This window comes from Gekko japonicus, unplaced genomic scaffold (genome assembly GCF_001447785.1).
Source record: "Gekko japonicus isolate JY-2015 unplaced genomic scaffold, Gekko_japonicus_V1.1 scaffold1167, whole genome shotgun sequence".
Classification (NCBI taxonomy): Eukaryota; Metazoa; Chordata; class Lepidosauria; order Squamata; family Gekkonidae; genus Gekko; species Gekko japonicus.
The window spans coordinates 324,742-350,323 of record NW_015165272.1 but is presented as its reverse complement, the minus strand read 5'-3'; the positions used below and the strand labels follow the sequence as shown (position 1 = coordinate 350,323).

Genomic DNA, 25,582 nt, shown 5'->3' with positions numbered 1-25,582 from the left:
CTGCCAGCGTCTGAAAAGTACTGAGACTTACTAGTGATTTCAGCTCTCATACTTTTTATTTCCAGTGTAGAACAAGACAAAAACTACCGGCTTGCAGGCCGGTTTATAAAGGCAAACAACCCACACCCCAAACACACCCCTATACCAGTAATAGGCTATTTATAGTGGCCGAGAGTTCCATGGGCTCTCGGATTGCAGCCTAGCCCTCCGATAGGTGCGGGCTAGGATCCGCTTGGCCCATTGTTCCTGAGAGCGAAGCTCGGCCACTTCACATGACCACGTGGTGACCTAGCCGCGCACGCGGTCGGAGCTGGATACATTACAGCATCTTAAAGGGACTTGGCAACCCTAGCAACAACAGATAAGAAGACTGTGATGGAGGGAAAGGGAAGACCCAGAGATCAATGAATGAAGCTTAGGAAGTGGGCGAGGTAAACTGGATTCTCGGAGTACTTCAGAATAACACATTTTTGTTGTAATGTACGCCCTTACAGACTATTGAATGATGATGACTTGGCATGCCTCAAGCGATCGCCAATTAGTGTTTCTTTGCATGTTTTTTCCCCAGTGATATCCATCAAATGATCCTGTGACAGATTAACTTCTCACCCAAGAAGAACAAAGTTGTATGAATGCAGCTCACCATTTCAGTGTTTAGGAGCATGAAGGTAAAAAAAAAAAAGTCTGTTTGCTTTGGCAAATTAGGATCTAAACAGTGACTTGCCTCCTGTAGACTTTGGACACTCATGTAAGGGAGACGTAAAATGAGTCAGAAACAAAACTCGGGGATCGGATTTAATTGTGAGCAATACTACAACATATTCAATTGGTGCAGGCCTGCTGACCTCACCAATGAAAAGACTATTTAAGTTCTGGCAACCAGATGTTTCACTAGAGTAAGCAGCTGCACGCAGGGCTTTTCCAAGCCACTTCAACAGTGACTGTGGAAAAGCTCCAACAGAAGACATGATTGTGTTCCCTTTTTTATTCGCCTTGCTGTGGGAGAGAGCTCCTGGCTGGGGGTTCAAGGACGGAGTGCTGCACAATTCGATTTGGTTAGGTAAGAGAGTACTTTACATTGACATAATTCTCTCTAGGCTGCAGAAATAGCCGTTCTTTGTTATATTGCCACAAAAATGCCTGTGTCTTAAAGGCAGCACCTTCCTGTGATTTTAACTGAATGAAGAATGATTACATGGTTTCTCCTAATGCTCTTAATTTTACTTTTTTAAAAAATATGGAGCTTTTTATTTATGTGAAAGAATGCCTGTGAGATATGAGAAGCGGAAATTATACTATCTGATAACTTGTGGTGAAATGAAAGCTAGATCTCAAGAGATGGAAGAGGGTAAGAACCTAAAAAGAAACAGCTGCACAGGATATGTGCCATTCATATATGTGAAATTCCTTGGGTTTTTTTTTTAAAGTTTGGAAAATATGCATTGTTAAAGACATGGTTGGGCGATGTTTCAGAGTGGCAGAATTCTACTGATGAGCCTTGGTAACGGCCTTTACAGGCAGACCCGGGCACAGAGGTACATTTGGGGCTGCCACCCAAAAAACAGCATGCCTCCCCCTACTGCGCAATACCACTTATCCCATATTATGATATCTTAGTGTACATCTACCCACCCCGGCCGACATCATTGCAGTAGTCAATGATGTGGACTGGGGGCCTGATCTAGATAGCCCCAGTAAGGCTGATCTTGTCAGATGCTGAAAGCTAAGCATGGTAGACCCTGGTTTGTACTTGGATGGGAGACCTCCGAGGAACTCAAGGGTTGCTATGCAGAGGAATGCAATGGCAAACCCGCTCTGAGCATCTCTTGTCTTGAAAACCCAAGGGGGTCAACATAACTCAGCTATGCCTTGACAGCACTGTTCACCAGCATCTTCCCTAACTTCTAAACTGGCCTGTGGATTAAGGATTTATGCACAGAAAGCTTTCCTTGTGTTCTCTGTACAACACAGAACAATATACGTTTGACTCATGTTTCATTAGCTGTTCCTTCAGATGATGGGTACAAACCATAGATGTTTTTATTTATTTGTGTCTGAAATATTTTCACCCTACCTTTTGATCATAAGAGCTTCAGGGCAGTCTACAAAACAAAACCTTAAAAGAATAGAACCTTAACATTAGCAATTAGCATCCTAAGAAGAATTACACCTTTCTAAGCCCACTGACTTCAATGGACTTAGAAGGGTATAACTGTGTTGTACTATAATTGCCCTTGTTGCTTTCCAGGACACTGACCCAAAGGCTGATGTCCTTGGTGCCTCCCCTTTGGTGAAACTTTACCAGTGAAAAACAAGCCCTCTTTCCCCTTCCAACTGTTTCATTTCCCAAGGGCACGGGGTCTTCTTTCTCTGCAATATCTAATGATGTGTGGGCACAGCCCGGATCTAAGAAGAAAGAAAACTATGGCCCCAAGTCTGGCTCCCTGTTTGCAAACCTACGATCGCAGGGAGCCAATATTATACCCGCATTGACCATGCTCTCCAAATCAGGGATAATATAATTTATCATTAGGACACCTTAGGAACTTGATCCATGTCCATGATGCTCTAATCACTTCTAAATTTGGGATACAATGCAAATGGGCTGCATAGCACGGTCTGTTACCTTGGTCATGCTGCTTCTGGCCTGCTGGACCAGTGATGGCCACAGGCAACCCCACTATTTAGCAATCTGTGTTAAAATTCTTATCAAGCACTGCCGAACAAAGATATGAGAGGCAGTATTGTTTAGTGTTTAGTGGTTCAGACCTCTGTTCTACCATGGATTTGATGGACGACCTAGGGCCAGTCACATAGCATTTTTGTCACTCCTTTGTCCCTGTTGCTTTGGGTCGTCCCCCCATTTTCCACATGTGTTTTGCTCCTTCTGGGACTACTAGAGAGAGCAAAACACATTGGGGGGGGGGTGGAATAGTCTGAAGCAATAGGGACAAACGAGTGACAAAAATGACAATGCGGAAAAGCCCACACACTCAGCATAATCTTATAGGGTTGTTGCAAGAAAAAAACAGAGAAGAGGAGAATGATGTAAGCAGCTCTGAGAAAGGTGGGGTATAAATGAAGTAAAGAAAGAAATATTGGACAGGCATGGGAGAAACTTTCCCATAATAAAATATAGATTGAGCTTCAGATGAAAAGGTTCAGTCAGCTTGCTTTTGGATCAAGAAAGGAAGATTTGATGTTCCTGCTGTTAACGAATAACATCAAAAGATGGTGAATGAACTTTCTCTACTATGTACTCTGCAGAGGCATTGGGAAAGATTGCAGAAACCTTGGGTAGCACGTCTCACATTTAATGTAGCCAATAACAATATCTCTGTTCTATCTCGTGCTGGCTGGTTGGCCTAGACTAAAAATAAACAAGTGAATTGATATGTAATAAGGTCATTAACATACAGGAAACAAGGGGAAGAAAAACAATCATAGTCTAGGGATTTTAAAAATTGTAAATAATTTTGCCAAATTGAGGCTTGGCTTTACCTCCCTATACAACAACATTTAAACCTAGACCAGGGTCAGAGAGAGAGAGAGAGAGAGAGAGAGAGAGAGAGAGAGAGAGAGCAGTCGACAATAAAACGACAGAAAAAAACCCTTTCATCTGACTACAGTGTTAAACCATTAACGATTCCAAATTACAGTGACCTGTATCCTACAGCTCCTACTAGCAAACCAGCAAACTTCCTCCATGCTAAGAAGCTTAAGCAACTTAAGCATTTCTTCCATCACAGGAAAAGCTGCTTGTCTCAGAGGAAGGTGCCTGAAGCCAGAGGAAGGCTTCAAACTTTTCTGGATGAAGTGGGATCTTAACAAAGAAATGGGATCTTAACACAGCCCTGGAGTAAGCTGAGCCAAGTGGCCCCTGCAGGGCTGGCAGCCCTGGAGGGGTCACTTGGCTTAGGCCAGGTCTGTTGTGTCAGAGATGACAGGATTTGAATCAAGAACCTCATCGTCTATGTCTGAGAGTTAACCAGGTGAGCTTTTTAGAACAGCGTGCACCAAATCAATCCAGACAAAACTCTGAGATTTCTTTATCCAGAGTTCCCAGCATTTTTAAAAAACATAGTTACTAGGTGCTCATGGCTTAATTCTGATCAGGATTGTGGCGATTTACAGTTACACGGTTTCAAACAAGGGACTAACAATTTCATAGGGGTAAGGGAGGACAACATATAATTCTTTTAAATCGCACACATTTTGCAGCCGATGGGGATTTTTGTTCAGCTGTAGGCTTCAGACGTGTTCTGGAGGCATTCACTTTTTGGCTTGGCTTGATGACGTTGGTTCTTCCTGGGCTGCTTTGAATCATAGCGCCGCACTGCCACCGCCTGGCCGGGTTGCCCATTACAGGCTTCTTAATGCCGAAGAGGTCTTTTTATCAGGCTTCCGAGTTTACAAGGTGGACGTTCCATTCGCCAGCTAACACCTCCCCTATGGGGGTTTTGTGTGCCCACCCTCTCTAAGGAGTGGTACCCATTTTACCTACTCACTGAAGCTTTCGAACCGCTGGGTGGACGGCGAGCTGGGGACAAGGCTGGTAGCTCACACCAGCGCGGGCTAGAACTGACAGCAACTCTGTTCAGTTCAGATGTTAACCAGAGGATAAATCCTCTGTGCCACCGCTCCCCACAGGGAGTAGCCCTCCTGCTCAGATTTCCACTGCATAATGGTCTCATGGAGAGCTATTAAAACAGGGCAAATAGAAGCTCCATGGAGCTGTTTTAGAATGGGAAATGGTATGGGGATAAAGCTTAACCCCACCATCACTAGAGTTCCTTTATGCCTGCTTATGATGGGAGACCTCCAGGCAATTGCAGCCCTTGCCCACTGACGCTAAAGTGAGTTGCAGGTGGAAACTGGGGACAAAGCAGGGCACAATCATCCTGGGGTGAAAAAAATAATAATGCTTCAGCTACTTACGGAAAGTTCTGACCATAGAGTTCCTGGCTATTCCTAGAGCTACCCAGAAGCGACAAGGGTAGCTCTAGCAATCACCAGAAACTCCGTGGTAATCTTACCACGGAGTTTCTAGCAATGGCTACAGCTGCCCACATCACTTCTCCTGGGACACTGCCTCCCCACAACTCTCCCGTCAATGAGCAGATATTGCCTGGCAACCCTAACCATCATCACCTCCACCACTTCCATCACACAGCAGTCCCAATCCAAATTGGGTACCTGATACCTGCATTTTTCAAAATGCAGAGATTTCTGGATATAGCATTTCATCTGGTTTGGCACTGAGCCTTTTTCAAAAGATAATAAAGTACGCAAATGGTATAAAACTTCAGAAATGAACAAGCATAGCATATACTTGAGACTTGGCCCTCAGAACCCTACCACTGATCCTTATTTTAGGGCTAGTTTTAGACGTACTAATATGCAAAGCAGAGCTCTACTGAAGGGTTTTTTTCTTTTTAAGAAAGCTCCATGAGAAGGGGTTTCTTTGGGGTTCCTTCAAATTGCCCCCTTGAGCAGCTTCTCTTTAAAAAAAATTGTTATGGCACTGTTGCACTGCTTGTGTGTGGAGTGTATTTGTTCACTAGCTAATGTATTTGTTCAAGAGCTAGATATTTATTCAAGAGCTAGATATTTCTTCTAAAAAAGAAGAAGAAAAGAATGGATTTATATCCCACCCTTCACTTGGAGTCTCAGAGCAGCTTACTTTCTCCTTCCCTTCCTCTCCCCACAACAGACATCCTGTGAAGTAGGTAGGGCTGAGAGAGCTCTGAGAGAACTGCTCTTGAGAGAACAGCTCTGTTAGAACAGCTCTGAGAAAACTTTGACTGACCCAAGGTCACCCAACTGGCTGCATGTGGAGGAGTGGGGAATCAAACCCAGTTCTCCAGATTAACCACTACACCAAACTGGCTCTCTGGAACCCACCTCTCATCCCTATTTAAGAAAGTACTGTTTGGCCAAAGAAGTGGACTGAACATTACTTTCTTAACTGGAATAACCAAATCCAAATAAACAAACCAACTAAACCCCAATTTAAGCTTTGAGAGGATGTATGCTAGACTAGCTTTCATGTATTTCTAAAGGTCATATCTTTGAGGTTCTAGATAAGATCAAGTCTGAATTTCAGTCATGAAAGTCTCACTGTCCAAGTAATAATCCCTTTTTTATGGTTGTTCTACATGCAAGCATAAACATTCCTAAGCAGACAGATGGCTTTGGATCTTCATGGAACATTTGAGAAGTGCTTCTTCCAAGACTCTCTGGGAGAATGATTTCCTCAGAGCCAGCTCTTGGCTATTTGAGGGGACATAATCACATCCATCTAGGACTCTCCTGCTCTTTAGTGCCAGTGATACCCCCCCCCCCCATTTCTCAGTTGGAAGGGGTTATGCCTGGATTAAAAAAACTTCTATAAATATGCACTGAGTTTGCATATACACAGATGCAAATAACTCAAGTCCATGACACAGCAAATAGTACCTAAAATGTGTAGAGGTTTCCAGATAGTAATATATGTGGGTAATATACATTCATGAAAGAAGGATACTCAGTAAATGCAGCTCAGGGAACCAGACTGGCTTAGGAGCAGCATATACCAAATAGTTAACGTGTAACCTACCTTTAGCAGTTAAAGGGTATGAGCGGAAATGAAAAGAGAGTTCCTAGTATGACTATTTACCAGGAAGGCAAATAAACACTAGTCTCAGAGGTGCTTACAATATCCTTTCCCTCCCCCTCCCCACAACAGACACCCTGTGAAGTAGGTGGGGCTGAGAGAGCTCTCTGAAGAACTGCCCTTGAGCGAACACCTCTGAAAAAATTTATGACTGACCCAAGGTCACACCAGTCGCTGCATGTGGAGGAGTGGGGAATCAAACCTGGTTTTCCCAGATTAGAGTTCTCCCAGATTAGAGAATGTAGTCTCAGTGCAGTATAAAGTAAAGGTTCCCTTGCAGTATACAGAGGCTCAAAATTAAGACTAATGGAGACCACAGATTTGGCTTCAGGATGAGAAGATGGTGGCAATTACAAAGTCTGAAGAAAGAAGGAGGTAGTAAAATTTTACCTCAGTTCACATTAGCAATCGATGTTAGGTAATTCTGTAGGTGCTCTTTAGGAGGGGATCCTGTATTGCTGTAGTCTTCCCAAAATATTTGGATTCCCCCAGATATACAATGTTCACTTGAGCTGTACCTCAAAGTTATTTTTGGTTCTGCTTATCTATGGCCCCGGTCACACGGGGAAAATTGGCGCAGCAAAAGTGCGGCTTTTTATAGCCGCACCAAAAGAGACGCGCCGCGGTGGGATCAGACAGATCCCCTGAGCTGCCATGCAGTTGCTCCCCGGCACGATCAGGGGGGGGGGGGAGAGACGGAAGAGAGAGCAAGGCAGCCGGCTGCGCATGTGTGCGCATGCGCAGTTGGGCCGGGAGCCTCAAATGCTGCTGAAGACGGGCGCGTTGGCGATCCCATGGCCGCGCTTGCTGCGGCATTTCAGGTTGGTAGTACTCTTTCCTAGGGTTTTTTTTAATGTGCGTTTTTGGGCTGAAGGGACGGATCGGGGACGCTTCCCAGATGTTGCAGTGTGATTGCGCCCATTTGCTGCGCCCCCGATCCATCCCTCTTGCAGGGCAAAACCTCTTGTGTGACCGGGGCCTATGGTGGGCAAAAGACATTTTGGGAAGAGGAAGAGCAGGCCTCACTCTGGCAACATTCAAACACAGAAACAGAGCAAGAATTAGGATATTATTTGTCTTTTAAAAGTTTGGAAACCTCATCACTTTAACTACTCAGATCTAGGTCACAGAGTATCCTACCAGGAGAGTTACTAGTGAGAACTCATACATTATAATACTACTGTATTTGTAGGGTAATCTTAAACATGTACCTTTCTAACCTCATTGACTTCAATGGACATTAATGGGTAAAACTCTGCTTAGTATGGTACTTGTAGGCTGGTTCTGCATTGGGTTTTCCCTCTGTTGTTTTACAAAACCCACATTGGAACAGAAATTCCCCTCTGCATTGCATGCTGCTTTCGCTTCCTTTGATTACTGAGTTTTATTGTTGCTTCCACACTCCATGCCACTTTCGGATTCTTTGATCATAGGATTTTGTTGTACCATCTGCATAGATTTATGGCTGTTTTATGGACATTCAGGGGTGACTGCAGTCAGTACGGAGTTGCCCCAAGGTATTTGGATGTGGTTTTGAGCTGCACTTTTCCCTCCCAGATGAGAAAAGGTGGAGCAAATGCTAGATGCAGAATCGCCCATAGTCATCTAGCAAAAGGTGTGAAACAGTGCCTGTGTCATTTGGGCCTGTTGGCAGAGTAATTAACACAGCAAGGATACACAACCTGATTAAAGAGTAGATAAAGGAGTATTTAGGAATTAACATACTTGGCAGGTAAGAGGAGAGACAGAGATAGGTTCCTAACTACCTCTGTAGCTGAGAGAGAGGGTAAGGCTAAGTGTGGCACTCCTGAGAAGAAGGGGGAAATTGCCCTAAGAGTAGCAATCCGAAGACAGACAAGGCATGGCACTTAACAGGAGAGAAGGTGCTAACCTCACTACCCTACCTAAATGTCTTCTTCCTGCCCTGGCGGGGTCTTCTTCTCTTCTTTGTACACTAGACATTGCCTTTGCCAGCAGGGCCAACTGTAACCACACAAGAAAATTCCTTCATTTGCATCTGGCTGAGGTTCAACTCAGCCCAACCAGCATTTTACACAAGTGGCTAATCGCATGGAGCTTTTTATGGCAGATATCTTGCCCTGACCTGGATAGCCCAGACTAGCCTGATCTCATCAGATCTCCAAAGCAAAGCAGGGTTGGCCCTGGTCAGCATTTGGAAGAGAGACCAGCAAGGAATACCAGGGTTGTGACCCAGAGGCAGGCAATGGCAAACCACCTCTGAACGTCTCTTGCCTTGAAAATCCCACTGGGTTGCCATAAGTCAGCTGTGACTTGATAGCAAAGAAAAGAAATCTCTTGCCCAAACCATAACAGTGTGGATCTTACTCCTGTCCAGTGTTCCCTGTACGCTGAGTTAGTGTGAGCTAGCTCACAGTTTTTTAGCCTCCAGCTCATGCATTTTTGTCTTAGTTCAGGAAGGATGGCTCCAGAGCAAACTGATTTATGCAGCAGCAAATCACAACTTTGCCAGTAGCTCACAAAGCAGAATTTTTGTAACAGGAGCATTGCTCCAGTCCTATCACTCCACTGAGCAAAATTTGAAGCCTTCCTCCAGTCTTTAAAAAGTTATGGCTGCCACCGCTGTTCTCGGCGCTGTTCTCGGCGGCAGCGGCGGCTCCCGCAGGGGGGCAGGGCGAAACGTTCTTTTGCCTCCCTGAGCCCCAGGGTGGTGGCCTTGGACTCGTAGGGGCAAATTCCACCTCTCACGTGTGAGACTCGTAGGGACAAATTCCACCTCACACGCAAGAGGTCATTCTGGCTCCCCCAGCTCTCCTTCGGGGCTCCTTAAAAAGTTATGGCCTCCGCGCTTTTCTCTGTGCTGTTCTCCACGGCAGCTGCGGCGCCCACGGGGGGGGGGGGCACGAAACGTTTTTCCCTCCCTGAGCCCCGGGGTGGTGGCCTTGGACTCGTAGGGGCAAATTCCACCTCTCACGTGTGATGTCTGACCGGCGTTGCCGCTCGGACATCACACGCGAGAGGTCATTCTGGCTCCCCCAGCCCTCCTTAGGGGCTCTTTAAAAAGTTATGGCCACCACCGCTTTTCTCGGCGCTGTTCTCGGCAGCAGCTGCTGCGCCTGCAGGGGGGGTGAACGTTCTTTTGCCTCCCTGAGCCCTGGGGTGGTGGCCTTGGACTCGTAGGGGCAAATTCCACCTCTCGGTCATTCTGGCGCCCCGAGCCCTCCTTAGGGGCTCTTTAAAAAGTTATGGCTGCCGCCGCTGTTCTTACCACTGTTCTCCGTGGCAGCGGCAGCGCCCGCGGGGAGGGGGGGGGGGGAAACGTTCTTTTGCCTCCCTGAGCCCCGGGGTGGCGGCCTTGGACTTGTAGGGGCAAATTCCACCTCACACGCGAGAGGTAATTCTGGCTCCCCCAACTCTTCTCCCCCTCCCCTTTTCCTTCACCCGACTTGAAGGCGAAGGGAAGGGAGAGGGGGGAAAGAATGGATCCTAGGTGCTTCTGCCTGTCAGAGGGGCTGGTGCACAATTCCAGTGATGTCAGGGGGTGTGGCATATGCTAATAAGTTATGCTAATGAGCTCCTGCAGCTCTTTTTCTACGAAATGACCCCTGGTTGACCCTATAGGGTTTTCAAGGCTAACAGAGGTGGTTTATCACTGCCTTCCTCGGCAGGGTGACCCTGGAATTCCTTGGTGGCATCCCATTCAAATACTAACCAGGGCCAACCCTGTTGCGCTTCCAAGATCAGGATAGCCTGGGCCATCCAGGTCAGGTCAGGTCAGGGGGGCTGCTTTTTGAGGACTTACAAATCAGTCGTTGCTGTAGCACTATAGCAATGGCTGACTTTTTTTAAAAAAAGCCCTTCACTTGCACAGTGAGGGAAATGATGGCTGCAAGAGTCTGACTGCAAGAAAATGGCACCAGTGTGGGCAGAATCGTTGTAATTGCACCCTTTCGTGTTCAGACCACATGATAATGCACTTGGCCTTCATTCTTACCAAGAGGACTGAAGTAAGGAAGATTTGGATAGAGTATGCAGGGCACAAAAAACCTGAGACAAAGAGGATAACAGCACCATGTCCTGTAGATGCTGCAGGGGTGGGGTGAGCTCCAGTTTGGAAGCTCAAAATACTCCATGTGGAACCAGCGAAAGATGATGTACAGATGCAGAAGTTTCATCAGTACAGGCAAATTAATTTTTACAAGCCAATGAAAGAAACTGACATTTCTGATTTCTCTCAGTACATCTAGACCACCCACAACATGTTTCACAAAGACAAAAGCTGTTGCAGTTTATTTAGCAATTCCAAATAAAATTCCACTGTCAACTTTAAGAAGCACATCTTGTCTTCCCTAAAATTTAGCAGAACTTAACTTTAACTCAGCTGTTGCAGCATCTGTTAAAAAAGAGAGAGAAAGAAGTGTTAAGTCCCTTTGAAGTTAATTTTCTGAGAACTGTTTACCGAATCAATGCCATTTTCCTTCTGTCGCCCTTGTGGTCATTATTTTCTCTGCTGTACCACCAGTGGTATTTTGAGGGCTTTAAAAAAAACCTAGTAATTGTTATAGAGCTATTATGCTCCAGCACTATAATGCTATAGTGTTATCACAATTACCATTTTTTAAAAAGTCCTCCAGAGGCATGGCAGGGAAAAATGCAGGGAAAACAATGTCTGATAGGGGAAAGGGTGCCAAAATTTGTGTATGGATACTTCATTGCTAATGTGAATGTCTCTGAATATACCAGATAAGATTAAGGACCAAATGAAAATGCCTGGAACCTCACTGGCTTTCATACGGTGGCTGCTGTTGAACAGTAGCAAGCAGCCAGGCCTAGAATCATGAAAGTCAGATGGTATCAAGTCACCAAGAGGGTGCTGCCAGGCCTAGGGTAGAGGGTGCTGCCAGGCCTAGATCCCCCAGAATAGGGTTGCCAGGTCTGGGTTGGAAAATACCTGGAGATTTTGGGGGTGGATCCAGAAGAGGGTGGGGTTTGGGGAAGGGAGGTGCCTCAGCATGGTCCAATGCCATAGAGTCCACCCTTCAAAGCAGCCATTTGCTCCAGGGGAGCTGATCTCTGTCAGCTGGAGATCAATTTTAAAAGCAGGAGCTCTCCAGACCCCACCTGGAGGTTGGTAACCCTACCCCAGAATTACAACTGAACTCTAAACAATAGAGATCTGTTCCCCTGGAGAAAATAGCAGCTTTGGAGGGTGGACTCTGTGACATTATATCTGGCTGAGGCCTCTTCCTTCCTCCCTCTGAGAAGCAGTATGTCAGTTACACTGTGTACCCCCCATGCCATGCGACATCACCAATGTGATGACGTCACTTCCGTGTGATGTCAGTACATCAAGCTGGGGGGTGGAATTTCTCCCTGCCAGCCAGCTGGCCGGCGGTGGGCAGGAGCTCCAAAAAATGGGGATCCCCTGTCCCCAACTGGGGAATCAACCAGACATACAAAATTCTAAATTTCTATTATTGGCAACCTTCTCCTTGCTTGTTTTCCCAACTGGGGAATGGCATCTCTATGACACTGAGGGTACTCCTTTTATCATATTCAGCTTGTTAAAGCTGCCCAGTGGGGTTTTTTTTTGGGTCCTAGCTATAGTATCATTTGTTAAACTATTTAAAGATTTGCATACACACACACGCTACACACACACACACACACACACACACATATATACATATATATATCACACTTTGACATGGGTTTCCCAATGATCCCCCTCCAAAATTTAGATGAGGTCTATTTCTGTTTAACCTCTGTGACTCAACAGCTTCAAGTGCCCCTTCTTAGAACATTTACTGGCTCATCAGTTTTAATTTGTTAGCATAATGTTTTCTGCAGCCAGGAGAGATCACACTTCCCGCCTCTTTACATAATGCCACTGCCTGTTTTATCCAAACGAAGAGCATTTTGGAAACAATGTTAGCCAAGTTGGAAGACTGTAAGAACATGGAAAAGCACAATATCCTCACTCATCTGCCAAAAGAAGCTTTTAACACCCTGTTGTTCCATCCTCATGGGGGTCCAGGCAGGGAATATTGATCTTATGCAAGCTGTTCACAAGATATCTCTATGTCATTGCTATTACTCAGTAATCGCAATTAAATATGTAAGAATAAAATGCTAATTTTAAGTAACTACGCCCTCATTATTACTTCATCCAAAGCAGACTTCAAGATCCACTGGAGTAAATGTGCTTAGAAGGATGTAAGTTTGCTCAGGACAGCACTGCAAATGTCCAAAATTCCTAGTTATTCAGTTTAGGATGCAGTTCTATGTTCTTATATGAGAATGTTCCTCTGAATTCGATGGGACTTTCTTCCAAGAAGACATGCATAATATCAGCTGCTATCTAATAGTTGTGACTGTTCTCTAGACCATCCAGGTAAATAAGACTGTATTGAATGTCCGGCAAACAATCACCCTGAGCACATTAACCATTGTTAACAATCGCTTTGTTTCCCATCCTTTTGTGACAATTTGCTAGCCTTACAGTCAGTGGAATGTCCTGTAGTGCCCAGCACTAAAGGGTCATACTTCAAATCTTCAGGACTGATTCTGTAGGGAACACAAATGGTAGGGATGTCACAGATGTAGACTCCTCTTTGGTGAAACACCAAATATCTCCTGCTGTTCTCTGGCCTATTTTTTCTCTTCCTGACCCAGGGAACCTCTGTACAATTTGAGAAATCTTCAAACAGAGGGAACAGGTACAGAGCCTAGTGAGACAGAGACTGGGTAGAAAACCCGGGGGCAGCCTGAGGGTGAAATGCAACAGCAACCCTTTGGGGTCCATAGAACCAACACTTAATAAAGCATGGAGAAGAAGGGATAAAGTGGTAACTTCCACTTGGGTGATGGGGAAATAGGTATAGATATCATAATGAAACAACCAGCTGACATGAGTGAGGAAGACTACCCAAGTCAAGGAACTCTGTAGTAACTGGTAAAGTAAGGTAAAGGTAAAGGTTCCCTTGCTCGAAAGCCAGTCGAGTCCGACTCTAGGGTTGCGGTGCTCATCTCCGTTTCAAAGCCGAAGAGCCAGCGCCGTCCGAAGACGTTTCCGTGGTCATGTGGCCGGCATGACTAAAAACCAAGGCGCACGGAACGCTGTTACCTTCCCACCGAAGTGGTACCTATTTATCTACTTGCAATTTCTTGCTTTCGAACTGCTAGGTTGACAGGAGCTGGAACTAGAGACGGGAGCGCACTCCGTCATGCGGCACACTCCGGTCTCGAACTGCTGAACTACCAACCTTCCACAGCCTGCAGTTCAGCATCTTAACCACTTGAGCCACCGCAGCTCAAGTACCATGGTATAATTTCTCAACAGCACTCAAGTGCCATGTTTGAAACATTTGAATATGCTTTAATTGTGTTGGCTTTCCTCGAAAATATTTAAGAACTATACATTTTTATGAGGGTGCTGGTAAAATTATCTGTTAAAAATCCATGCCCCTTCCTAGAACTATAGTTTCTGAGTTTCTTTGATTCTCAAGGTTCCTTGAAAGTTATATATTTCTGGCGTTTATATCCCACCATTCTTCCACCATGGAACTCAAGATGATACACACGGGATTCCCAGCAGGTCTTCCATCCAGCCACTGAACAGACCCATCATCCTACCTGTACTAAGTTCCTATTGTACTGGTGGTGGTGGGGGCTATTAGGACTGTTGGAGAACCCCACATGTATTCCAGGGAACACAAGTGTTTCCCAAAATATCACACCCTGGGACTGGAAAAATGACACAAGGCTGAAGACTGAAGCGCCTTCTCTAAGTGCACCATGATCCTAATTCTAATTCGGGACCACATATGCACAAATTGAGGAGAACCCGCAACTCACATGTGTGCAGGTTATGTCTGTTTTATATCTGATACAGGGCGGAGACCTAGACCGAAACGATGTATCTTGTAATGTGTGAAGAGGGAGCTTCAGCAAGGTTGCTGCACCATGTGGCTCCCAATCATCCCCTAAGCCTCTGAAATAGGCTTCAAACTAGTCTACATTTGTAATGCAGACAATTCGTAATGTAGACAAACCCTGAGGTCATCTCTCAATGCTAAAATATTTGTTCCTAGTTGTTAACAGACCATGAGCAGCTTTCACCCACTGACATGCCCAACAGGTTCATATGAGCATGGATTACCTACCAAGTGTAAACCCCCCCACACTGTGATGCTGTCTAAGAAGAGTATTTTTGAGGGGATGGATATGTAAATAGTTTCCTATGGATCCTTCAGAATGATTACTTTCTCCATTCTAGGAGTGCTACTGCCTTCAGAGTAATTGGTTTCAATCATTCAGCAACAGCATGAAAGACCCTTGGAAGGGAAAGATCTTGGAAGGGATAGATCTTTCTAGGGCATGAAACCATTGACTGAATGCTTCTGTTCACACTTGACCAAGAAGCCAATAACTACTGGTGGCAATGAAAAGTCTAATGACGTCTTCAAATCTTTGTCTTTGAGAGCAAAAAAGAAAAGATTCATCAAAACTTTTGTTTTTCATTCGCAGAGCGAGCAGCTGGAGTATATCACAGAGAAGGAAGAAATGGAAAATACCAGCTCACCTATGCAGAGGCAAAAGCAGTGTGTGAATATGAAGGGGGGCATCTGGCAACATTCCAGCAGCTCGAAGCCGCAAGAAAAATAGGTATGAAATAACAATATATGGAATGAATTGGGAATTTTCCAGTGCAAACACCATTGCAATAGGGGGAAAGGCTGTGCAACAGAATGTTGTGCCCTTTAATTGTCACACCACAAACTTTGTGCACCGTGGATCTCTCAAAGACAGAGCTCTCTCCCCCACCCCTCGTTCATTCATCTGTTCTCCATTTGTTCAAAATCCATCTCTGCCAATGATCCTGTTTATTACAAAAAGTTACTTCTCAGCAGTATGGATGAAAAATCTTAAGAAAACAATGAATCTAGTTACATGGATTCAAACCAGTTTAGTCTTAATACCTATGGAACAAACACTGCAATGCAAACACAGTAGGGTATAACTCTGCTTAGGACTGCACTGTTGATGTTCTACATAGCAGTAACCAGATTATAAGAAATTTTTAATCCACATTTCTCAGCATGACTAATGCATGGATCCAGCTCTCAAAGACAGCCTTAGGAACTGTAAATGCTTCAGCAAAATATGTGGGGGTTTTCTGCATTAAGAGAAATGTGGCGGTGGAAAGTGCCATCAAATCACAGGTGACCTATGGTGACCCCATAGGGTTTTCAAGGCAAGAGATGTTCAGAGGTGGTTTGCCATTTCCTGCTTCTGTGTGGTGACTCTGGACGTCCTCAGTGGTCTCCTATCCTATATGAACCAGGGCCAGTCCTGCTTAGCGTCTGAGATCTGGTGAGATCAGGCTAGCCTGGGTTATCTGGGTCAGGGCATTAAGAGAAATAGAGACGTGCAATTGGTTTACTATAATAACCAACCAAATGATAAATTGCAAAACTTGTTGATAAAGGGCCAGCAGTGTGTGTTTTGCTAACTCATCTACACAGAAAATTATCAGTTTAATATGCTGTACAACTTTCCAACATTTAGAGCACTACTCGTTCATTTGTGACTGACCACAGAATATATCCCAAACATCCATAAGTGTATCAGCATGCAGTCAGCACTGTAGTCTGAAGTAAGGTGAAAAGTATAGTGCTGATGCAAATAATAGCTGGATGATTTTCCTGCATCACACATGATACCACAGATTTTTGTGTGCATGGCAAACACAGTAGTTAGCAGTATTAATGCAGAGGAAGCATGTCCACATCTGAGGATAAGATGCAGAAGAGCATTGGGGGGGGGGAGAAGTGCAAAGATTTCCTCTGTGGGAACAAGAACTACACCAAGGTTAAAAGGTGGTGCTAAGATCCATATTATTGACAGTCTAATCCTTTGCAGGTGTAAGTTTCACAGCACTCCTTGAGACTTGGTGTATATACGACTGTAGACGATTTCTGTTCTGTAGAGAGGGAAATCAACAAAATTCCCTTTAGTAGTGTTTTATAAGCCAAGAGTGCAAGTGATAGGTCTGTAGTTAGAAGCTTTACAGTGCAATCCTTCACAGAGTTATACTTTTCTGTGTCCATGGAAATCACTATGTTTAGAAGGGTGTAGTGCTGCTTAGAATTGCATTGCTAGTGAACATGTGTCTTTCATTGTCTTTTATTCGCTTCAGAGGGAAAATACCACTTGTGTTGTAAATGACAAAAGATGACAATGTTAAAAATTTATGAACCAAACATATAACGTTCTCCATGCCTAAGGCAGAAATTCAATTTAAAATAACTGGGCAACAATTATGTTTTTGGCAACAAGAACAAGAGTTGTTGGTCCAAGCACAATATTTCTTTCTTAGCCCATATTGGACCACTTTGACGCTGCCTTTCATCCTTCAGGTTTTCATATGTGTGCTGCTGGTTGGCTGGCTAAGGGAAGAGTTGGGTATCCCATTGTTAAACCTGGAAGCAACTGTGGCTTTGGAAGGATTGGGATTGTTGATTACGGCTTTCGACTTAACAGAAGCGAGAGATGGGATGCTTACTGTTATAACCCTAACGGTATGTGCACAACAGATACGTCCCTTAGGGCCATATCTCTTTACCTAGGGCCAGAAGCAAGAATGCCTTCTCACATTCATATCTTATCTGTTTAGAAAATGTATATGTTTCCCCTAAGAAAGAGGCCTCTTAAGAAAATGATACAACAATTAAAAAATATAAGAACATAACATAAAACATAGTATAATAAGAGCATTAAGAACATAAGGGCACAAAGACTCTTAATTCAATTCACATAAGAATTTTTATTGAAACAAGCCAGAAGCATTAAAATCAAAATAAGTGTTGAAAGACTAGGCTCAAAAGATAACACAAGAGAATCACAGCTGGTTACTCAGCAATTGCAGCACCACTGAAGACAAGATCCTATCCTAGGGTCCTATCTACTTCAAAAGCTGGGGCACATGGACCTGGCTGGGAACTGGGCAAGTTCATATAGGATAACTAGGACATGGTGCTTAGCTCTTTGTCAGTCACAACAAGTATACTGAATTGTGCCCAGAAACACCCTGGAAACTGGTGATCTTTTGAAGCTGGGGGGAAGATATGTTCATATGAACAAATTCTCTGTGGATAGAACTAGATATGACATGGAGCTACTACCCAAACTGGTATGCTATGTCTCTCTCCCCCCTAATGTGTAGGAATGGATCCTATATTAATTACACTGTGCATTTCCCCATAGCCTGTGGGAAAAAAGGCATGTTAACAGAACAACACACAGTGAGCGATCTGCTGTGAGAAAGAAGGGGAGAACAACATGGGCTGTGATACGTGGCTGTATCCCGAGGCACAGTGAGGCACCACAGGTTGCCCAGCAGATACATAATTAAAGGAGAGTTTACAATCAAGTAAGAACTCAAGACCAGAGTTGATAGGCTGGTTTGCCAGTAGTATTTGTGTCATTAATGTACAGCTTTGTTTCCCGTTCTTGTCCCCCAGTGATGGAAAGTTTAGGGCAGACTTCATGGGGCCAGTTTCCAGTGAACACTGGAGACCGATGAAGCCATTGTGAACAATTATTTATTTGGCCATTTGCTTTTGGAGAAGGAATAGTACAAAAACAGCTGCTGCGCAGGCAGGCTGAGTTCCAAGGCCGCATCAGAGCGGGTCCCAGAGTTCAGTAATGGCAAAGCATACTGGGCTGATTCCAAGCCTTTCCTCTCCGAAGGTAACGTAGCCAATTCCAAAACTGCTGGAATCAACTCCGGTTGCTGATTTCTAGACTCGAGGGCCTCCGTGCTTCGCCTGCTAATTACTCCTGTTATTCAGCAGGTCTCAGCCTGAATAGAGGGAACTCCGAGAGTTATCCCATGTTATCCATGGCAGATACAGAGCAGTGGTTACACAGTCAAGGCAAAAGGGAAAGGCAGTGGAAAAGAAGAAATTATCACATATCATCCTATGTGTTTTACCAATAGAATAACAAGGTGCAAAACTCTAGTGTCTACTGAAGATACTGTTGGAGGTGAATTATGTACAGCCTGTGCTTAAAAAATGTATGCAAGATGCTTGTACTGCCTTATAGGACATTCCCAAATGGTACACGTATACATACACAGACACATAAGCTAGTCTCAAAATACATAGAAGTGACCTAACATGTAACAGCCATGTAACACATATACAGATATATAGAAGTCTATCTTACACCCGCTGGTGTTGTTTTGTATTTTCAGGAATAGACGTCTTCCATGAAGTGTGATATATTCCAGTAGTCCCACATAGAAACGGCATTGTTCAATATGTTGTACTTTTCCAGTCCTGGGAAGGAATGGAGCTCTCTTTTTTTTGCTTCATTTTGTAATCAGTGCTTTAATATAATGCCTTACGCTGTGTGAAAGGAGGTGGAAGGAATGCTACTCTGTAGTAAACAATAAGGATTCAAGATGAACAGCTGTGTAGCTTTGCCTGCGTATTTAACTGAGTGGCCTTTCAGGGTGGAAAACTCTTCACAGATGTTGAACACACAAGGCAAAATGGGAGAGGCCACAGATAGTTCTTAGAATCCAGTAAATCAGCCTCCCTCTTCTGTTTTGGCCATATCCTTTGAGAGGGTTAAATGGTTTCCAAATGTATTGTTTGGGTGGTAAGCAGCATAAATTAAACTAAGCTGCTTATAATGGGTGGCTAACATGTGTTCCTCCTGTTCTGAGGAAATGTCTTCATATTTTGTAAATAATGTTGTTGGCAAAGTTGTTCCATTTCTGAGGTGGAGGCAGAGCTTCATAGGGGAGATCATTGTTATTCTTAGAGGGTTTTGTGATAGATGAAGAACATGGAAAGTACAAAGGGGGGGGATCTTTAAATGAATATGGGGTTATTTTATTTTATTTATTCTCCCCAGTGGGGACCCAAAGTGGTTTCTCCCCATTTTATCCTCACAGCAACCCTGTGACATAGGCCCTAGGTCCCTCAGCAAGCTTCCACGGAAGAGTGGGGATTCAATCCTAGGCCTCAGATCCTAGTCTGACACTATGGCCACTACACTACACTGGCTACATATGAAACTACCTTAGATTAAAGTAAAACCACTGTTCCAACTAGCTCAGCATTCTCTACTTCGACTTGCAGTGGCTCTCCAGGATCTGAGTCGGGAAAGGTCTTTCACAACACCTGCTAACCCAGAAGCAATCTCAACACCCTCATTTTCAGCAGCTTCAGCAGCTTCATTCAGCTCTTTCATAGCGAACACCCTGGTTTGCAAACATCATAGCTGAATGCAGATTCCCATCTCCTGTGGATTACCAGATGCATGCTGGGAACAAACACAGTGCCATGACACTGCTAGGGAGGTGTTTTTCTAGAGCAAATACTGTTTATATAGATGAGCCATTCAGGGAATGTGATTTATCAAACAAAGAAATGATGGCTAGGGAGAGCTTTACCGTTTCTCTGACCCATAATTCCCATCCCCAAAATCATTTTTTTAAAAAATAAGCTTCAATTACACAGGCTGGTCTATACTGCATAGAATGTCATATATATCCTCCATGCCAGTTTATCTCCTGTTTCGGTTAACAAGCTGAACCTAAATATATGTTACAGGGAAGGCACTTACTCTGAATGAAATGCCAGATGTAGGTTATTCTGTTCCCTTTTGAGAATGGAAAATGTATAGCCCTCCCCCAAACCCTCTCTTAAGAGCCTCATTCAACATCTGTACCTGATTCTTTTTTATTCTCTCCTACTAGGAAAAGATTGTGGTGGAGTCTTCACAAATTCACAACATATCTTTAAAACCCCTGGCTACCCAAATGAGTACGAAAATGATCAGATCTGTTACTGGCATATAAGAGTGAAGTATGGACAGCGGGTTCAAATTCAGTTCATTGACTTTGACCTCGAAGAGGATACGTCATGCATGTCTGATTACTTAGAAATCTATGACAGCTACGATGATGTCAATGGCTTTGTGGGCAGGTAAATAGTATTTTTTGTATCTTAACATACTACACACCACAGCAGGCCTCAGCAGACTCATATAATCAAAGAGCAAGAGATCAAGTAAGAACCAGTATAAGACAGTATTACTGAAAATAGCTTAACTTTGCAGATAATTAACACCAGGTTTCGGTAGCCCAAGTCGGAAGCCCATTATTAGGAAGTGGCACACACAAGGTCACACAGTTAGTAGTAAATCTACACAGGCATGCCCTGTGCAATAGTTTTAGCGCAATGGCATAAATCTGTGCATGGTTCACATTTGGATTGCTGGCATTAGTTCACCTTTGTCATCTCCCTTTCTCTAAAGTATCTCTAGGAAGCCATTCCTTTCACACACAGACAGTTTATTCTATGACCTTCCCTTTGGATAAACCTCAACATCAAGATTTTGTTTTCATTTTTAAAGTGCCATATTGGATTCTCTGCTAAGCCACATTTGGCTCTGAAGCCAATGGTTGCATCCCCTACACCACAGGATCAGAGACGGAACTTGGGTTGGACCCAACAGAGCATTTTTGTGGATGGAAGGATTTCTTCCCACAAATTAGGACTTTCTCGCCTCCAGCCTTCTGCTTTAGCCCAAGATACTCCCTAAAATGCTATGCTTCGTGTTAGCATTTTGAGACGACTGCAATAGGAAGGGGGAGGTGAGAAAATCACACCCCTCAGGCAGCGATCCTTCCATTTGCTGAAATGCTCCATTGGATGCTGGCCCATGTGTGGTTTCATTTATTGGGATTTTTTCTAAAAGCCACCCAGTCTCAGAGACTTTAAGCAGTAATTGCATATTTATTAACAAAAGCCAAATTAACATTAAATTAATGTTAATGATCCTCTCCTTTTCCCAGGGTTTTATCTGCCATCCATTTGCAATTCTCTGTCTCTCACCCAGAGGCATATATTTTTAGGTCCTAATTTCTCTTCAGGTAACCAGGTTCCTTCCTAGCTATCATACAGATCTCTCTCCTAGAAAGTGCAAATTAAAAGAAGGTAAAAATCCCCACCACTTTTTTTTTTTTTTAAAAGAAGCTGTTTTCCAGGCTGAGTGTTGCACATTGCCTCTTTTCTTTCCTCACATTAACTCCTGTTCCATGAGTCCGATAATATTTTGTCAAAATATGACAAATACATTGAATACAAATTTCAGATCAATTCAGAAATCAGATCAACCTGTTCGTTACCGATGTAGCATGGAGGTCCTTGCACATGATTAATTCCAAGGCCACATCTTTATATAGAAATGAAATAGGATACATCTATGACATTCTTGGCCCCCCTCACGAAATTACCAGTGCAGCATGAAATCCAATTATGTGAAAGCAGATTCTCACACTAGAGTGGTAACATAATATAACATAACTTCATTATAGTTCGGTGGCATAATGTACTGGGTTCAGACGCGTAGCAAATGATCAGCTCATATTTATTAGTGGAGTTCAGCTCAACTAAAGACAAACTAGCCGGGTTCGAACCCTGCTTTTATCCATACAGCAGACGACACCCAACACACATATCCCACTCCCATGATAGGCTATTTACAGTGTAAGAGTCCATCATAGGTCAACCTTAGGATCCGGACAACCCTATTGGTCTGCACTAGGATCCAAGTCGGCTATTGTTCCAAATCCTGAGGGTGCGCTAGACCGCATGGCTTCCTTAGTGCTATGTGTCCAGACATGTCAATACATAACAGGTGGAAATCTATATAAAAATCAGCCTCGTGTCTGGTGGATTAAGACAAATGCACGGATCTCACCTAAAATATCTGGAGACAGAAGGATTTCCATTTCTAGAGTCTGATTTCCCAGTTTCCTCCCACCCACTAGAGTCTAAAATGCCCCCCTTCTGCTCCTGAGGAACAGAAGATTCCAAGGAAGAGCATAGGGCGGAGTCAGAGGCCTGCCCAGATGCGGGGGTGGGGGGAGCAAAATCGCCTGCCTTTGCATATTGAGATCCAATCCAAGGTAGCCTCTGTAGTCCATATGTCATTCCATTCTGGCTTATTAGCATTTAGGGTTGCCAAGTGTATTTTCGCCCTATGCTCGTTTTGTGCGTGCGCGCGTGCGTGAAGCGCGGGCGCTGCACACACGTCACCCGGAAGTGACGGGAGGACGCCAGGCACGCTGGGGGCGGGGCCACAGCCATACAAGGGAAAACCATAGAGTTTTCCCTTGTATGGCCGTGGCCCCGCCCCCAGCATGCTCGGCGTGCCCACGTCACTTCCTGGTGACGCGCACGCTGGGGTGGGTTTTCCCCCGGGGCCCAATTCCGCGGCGGCGGAAATCGGGCCTCCAAAGCGGGGGTTTACCCCCCCCCCGCCCCCACTTGGCAGCCGTATTAGCATTTGACTAAAAAATCATTTGTCATCTTTTTCAGATACTGTGGAGAGGAACTACCAGATCCAGTTGTTAGCACAGGTAAGTACTACATACCCAAACACATAATAGACAACACTACAACTAGGGTTTCAACAAATGTCTCTGAAATAGCTCTACAGACAGAAACATGATATTTATTGACTTGACTGGAGGCCCAGGTTTTGTAGATATCATTGTTCACTACCAAAAACTGGGAATGATGAATTTCAGACTTCATACAACCTATACAACTTATCATAGCAGGTTTGTTTTGACCCAGTGGCTGGAGTGTTATTAAAGTTTCTTAGCACACTTCACATGCTGAGCAGCGGTTTGAAACTTTGACACCACCCTATTCACATCAACAAAAAGTAGGGTAATCGAACATGAGGTCAAGTGTTGCTGAACTGAAGTAGACAACACAATATTTGCACCAGTCCTTAACAAGTGATAAGGATAGGGAGAGAGACCATTTTCACACAGGTTATCTACCGCGGGTTCAATGTTGTTGGGAAACAGGTTTTTTACCTGCTTCACCATAGCATAGTGGTGAATTTGTGCACCTCCTGGGGTCTCCCTGACTTTTCTCTACTCTTTTTCAAAACTGCTTTCCTGCCAAATTTTAGGAAAGATCGCAGTAAAGCCTGGATGGCTGCCGTGTGAGTGGGAAAGTTTGCATTTTCTCACTCACATATGAGTTACTTCTACTTGTGTCTGACAAAGGGAGCTTTGACCCTCAAAAGCCTATACCCTGAAACGCTTGCTGGTCTCTAAGGTGCTACTGGACTAGAATCTAACTGTTTTACTGCAGACCAACATGGCTACCCCCTGCAGCCATTTACCCTGCCCCCTGTCACGATGTTGGCCACTTTCTGCCCTCTCCACCAGCAGGGGGCTTTTTTATTGACTGAACATTGTTACATCGATAAAACTTTATAGGAACCTGTGTGTCAAGCTCAGTGAATTCCCAGCTTCCATATTTTTAAAAGAACAAGGAGAAAAGCATATCACCACAACAAGTGGGGACAGAGACTTACATTTTTTGGGGGAAAATAGAAGCTGGGAATTCGCTGGACCTGATACGTAGATTATCGGTATGGTGATATTCTGCCAACTAGTTTAGCAGTTTAACATACTTTTTCAACAGAGATCTTTGGGAACTGGAGTTCTGTGAGGGAACAGCTAAATTGTTTCTTACCATGCTCATTCAATAATAATCTCCAGTGTTCTCTGGGTTGTTTCAACTTTGTTTCAGATTTCCACAATCCTAATCCTATTACATTGCTTGTTGGATGTCCCGTGAGGGCTTTGATTTACACTGCGTCATCCTCCCTGAGTCTCATGAGAAAGACAGAAATAAGCAAATAAATAAATAAAACCAGTCATGGTTCATACTGTTGATATGCTGAAAGCCTTGAGTGTATTTTGAAAATCTTACAAACTTTTCACCTTTTTGCTTATTAGCCTTTAAAGAATCTTCATGTACATTCCTGGTAATGTGTCATGTTACCATTCAGACTTCACTAATATGAATACAAGCACTTCATAGGGAAGGGTTTTATTTCTATATTAAACATCTATACATTAAGCGTTTTAGCTGCTCTTTCCATGGCTCCCTGCCTGCATTAGCCACTGCATCCCAAATGCTAAGGGACCACCAACCTATCCCCATTCAGAACTGTTAGCTCCAATATTTAAAGTTATACAGTCATCACAATAAGACTGTTCCTAAGGAAGCGTTTGTTTTACACCTAAGCACAAAAATGAAAGATTGAACAGTGAGAAGGAAGAGCTAATTTTGCCTCTCGATGATAATCTCATTTCTTTCTCTCTCTAGGCAATGTCATGACGCTGAAATTTTTGTCAGATGCTTCTGTGACGGCAGGAGGCTTTCAGATTAAATATGTTGCTTTAGACACACCAAAAAAGAGTGCTGGGAAAAATGCAACTACCCAGAGCAACACAAATTATTTAGCTGGAAAATTTGGAATTATGTGAAAGAACATTGATATGAAGGCGGCGGGGGGGGGGGGGGGGGGGGGAGGGAATGGCCTGGAATGTCTGACGATGGAAGACTAACAAAATGTGTGGCAGGGTATGAGCTTTCGTGAGTCACTGCTCAGTTCTTCATCATGAAAGCTCCTACCCTGCCACATATTTTGTTAGTCTTTAAGGTGCTACTGGACTCTTGCTCTTTTCTGCTGGTACAGACAGACTAGGACGGCTACCCATCTTGATCTATGACTATGGAAGGTGTCTCTCATCCATGTCCTGCAGTCATTGAAATTGCCACTGAATCCCCAGTGGATTCCTCTCCCTATGATCGCCTGCCTGTCATCTCTTCCCACTCTTCTCTTCACGAGATCTGCAGCTGCAGCAAACGCCCCGTCTGAATATTCCCATCATCCAGCAGGTCTTCTCTTGACTCCTCCTCCTTTTGCACCTTTCTCCCCAGTGGGAAAAGCCTTCTTTTTGTTACATCCTTTTCATGTTTTCATTTTTAAAATGTCAGGGGCCAAGTGACTGAGCAAATAAATAATCTTTTTTTGCTTCAGAGTTGC

The 25,582-nt window shown here is 44.1% G+C and overlaps 1 protein-coding gene across 1 annotated transcript; it reads left to right on the top strand.

Annotated features, from left to right (window-relative positions):
* The first annotated feature begins 909 nt into the window (after positions 1–909).
* TNFAIP6 (TNF alpha induced protein 6) lies at positions 910–25,033 on the top strand. Its single transcript, XM_015410233.1, has 6 exons — positions 910–1,060; positions 15,164–15,301; positions 17,056–17,217; positions 20,412–20,640; positions 23,041–23,081; positions 24,859–25,033. Exons 1-6 carry the CDS (start codon positions 967–969, stop codon positions 25,017–25,019), a joined length of 825 nt encoding a protein of 274 aa, XP_015265719.1. The 5' UTR covers positions 910–966; the 3' UTR covers positions 25,020–25,033.
* The last annotated feature ends 549 nt before the right edge of the window (positions 25,034–25,582 follow it).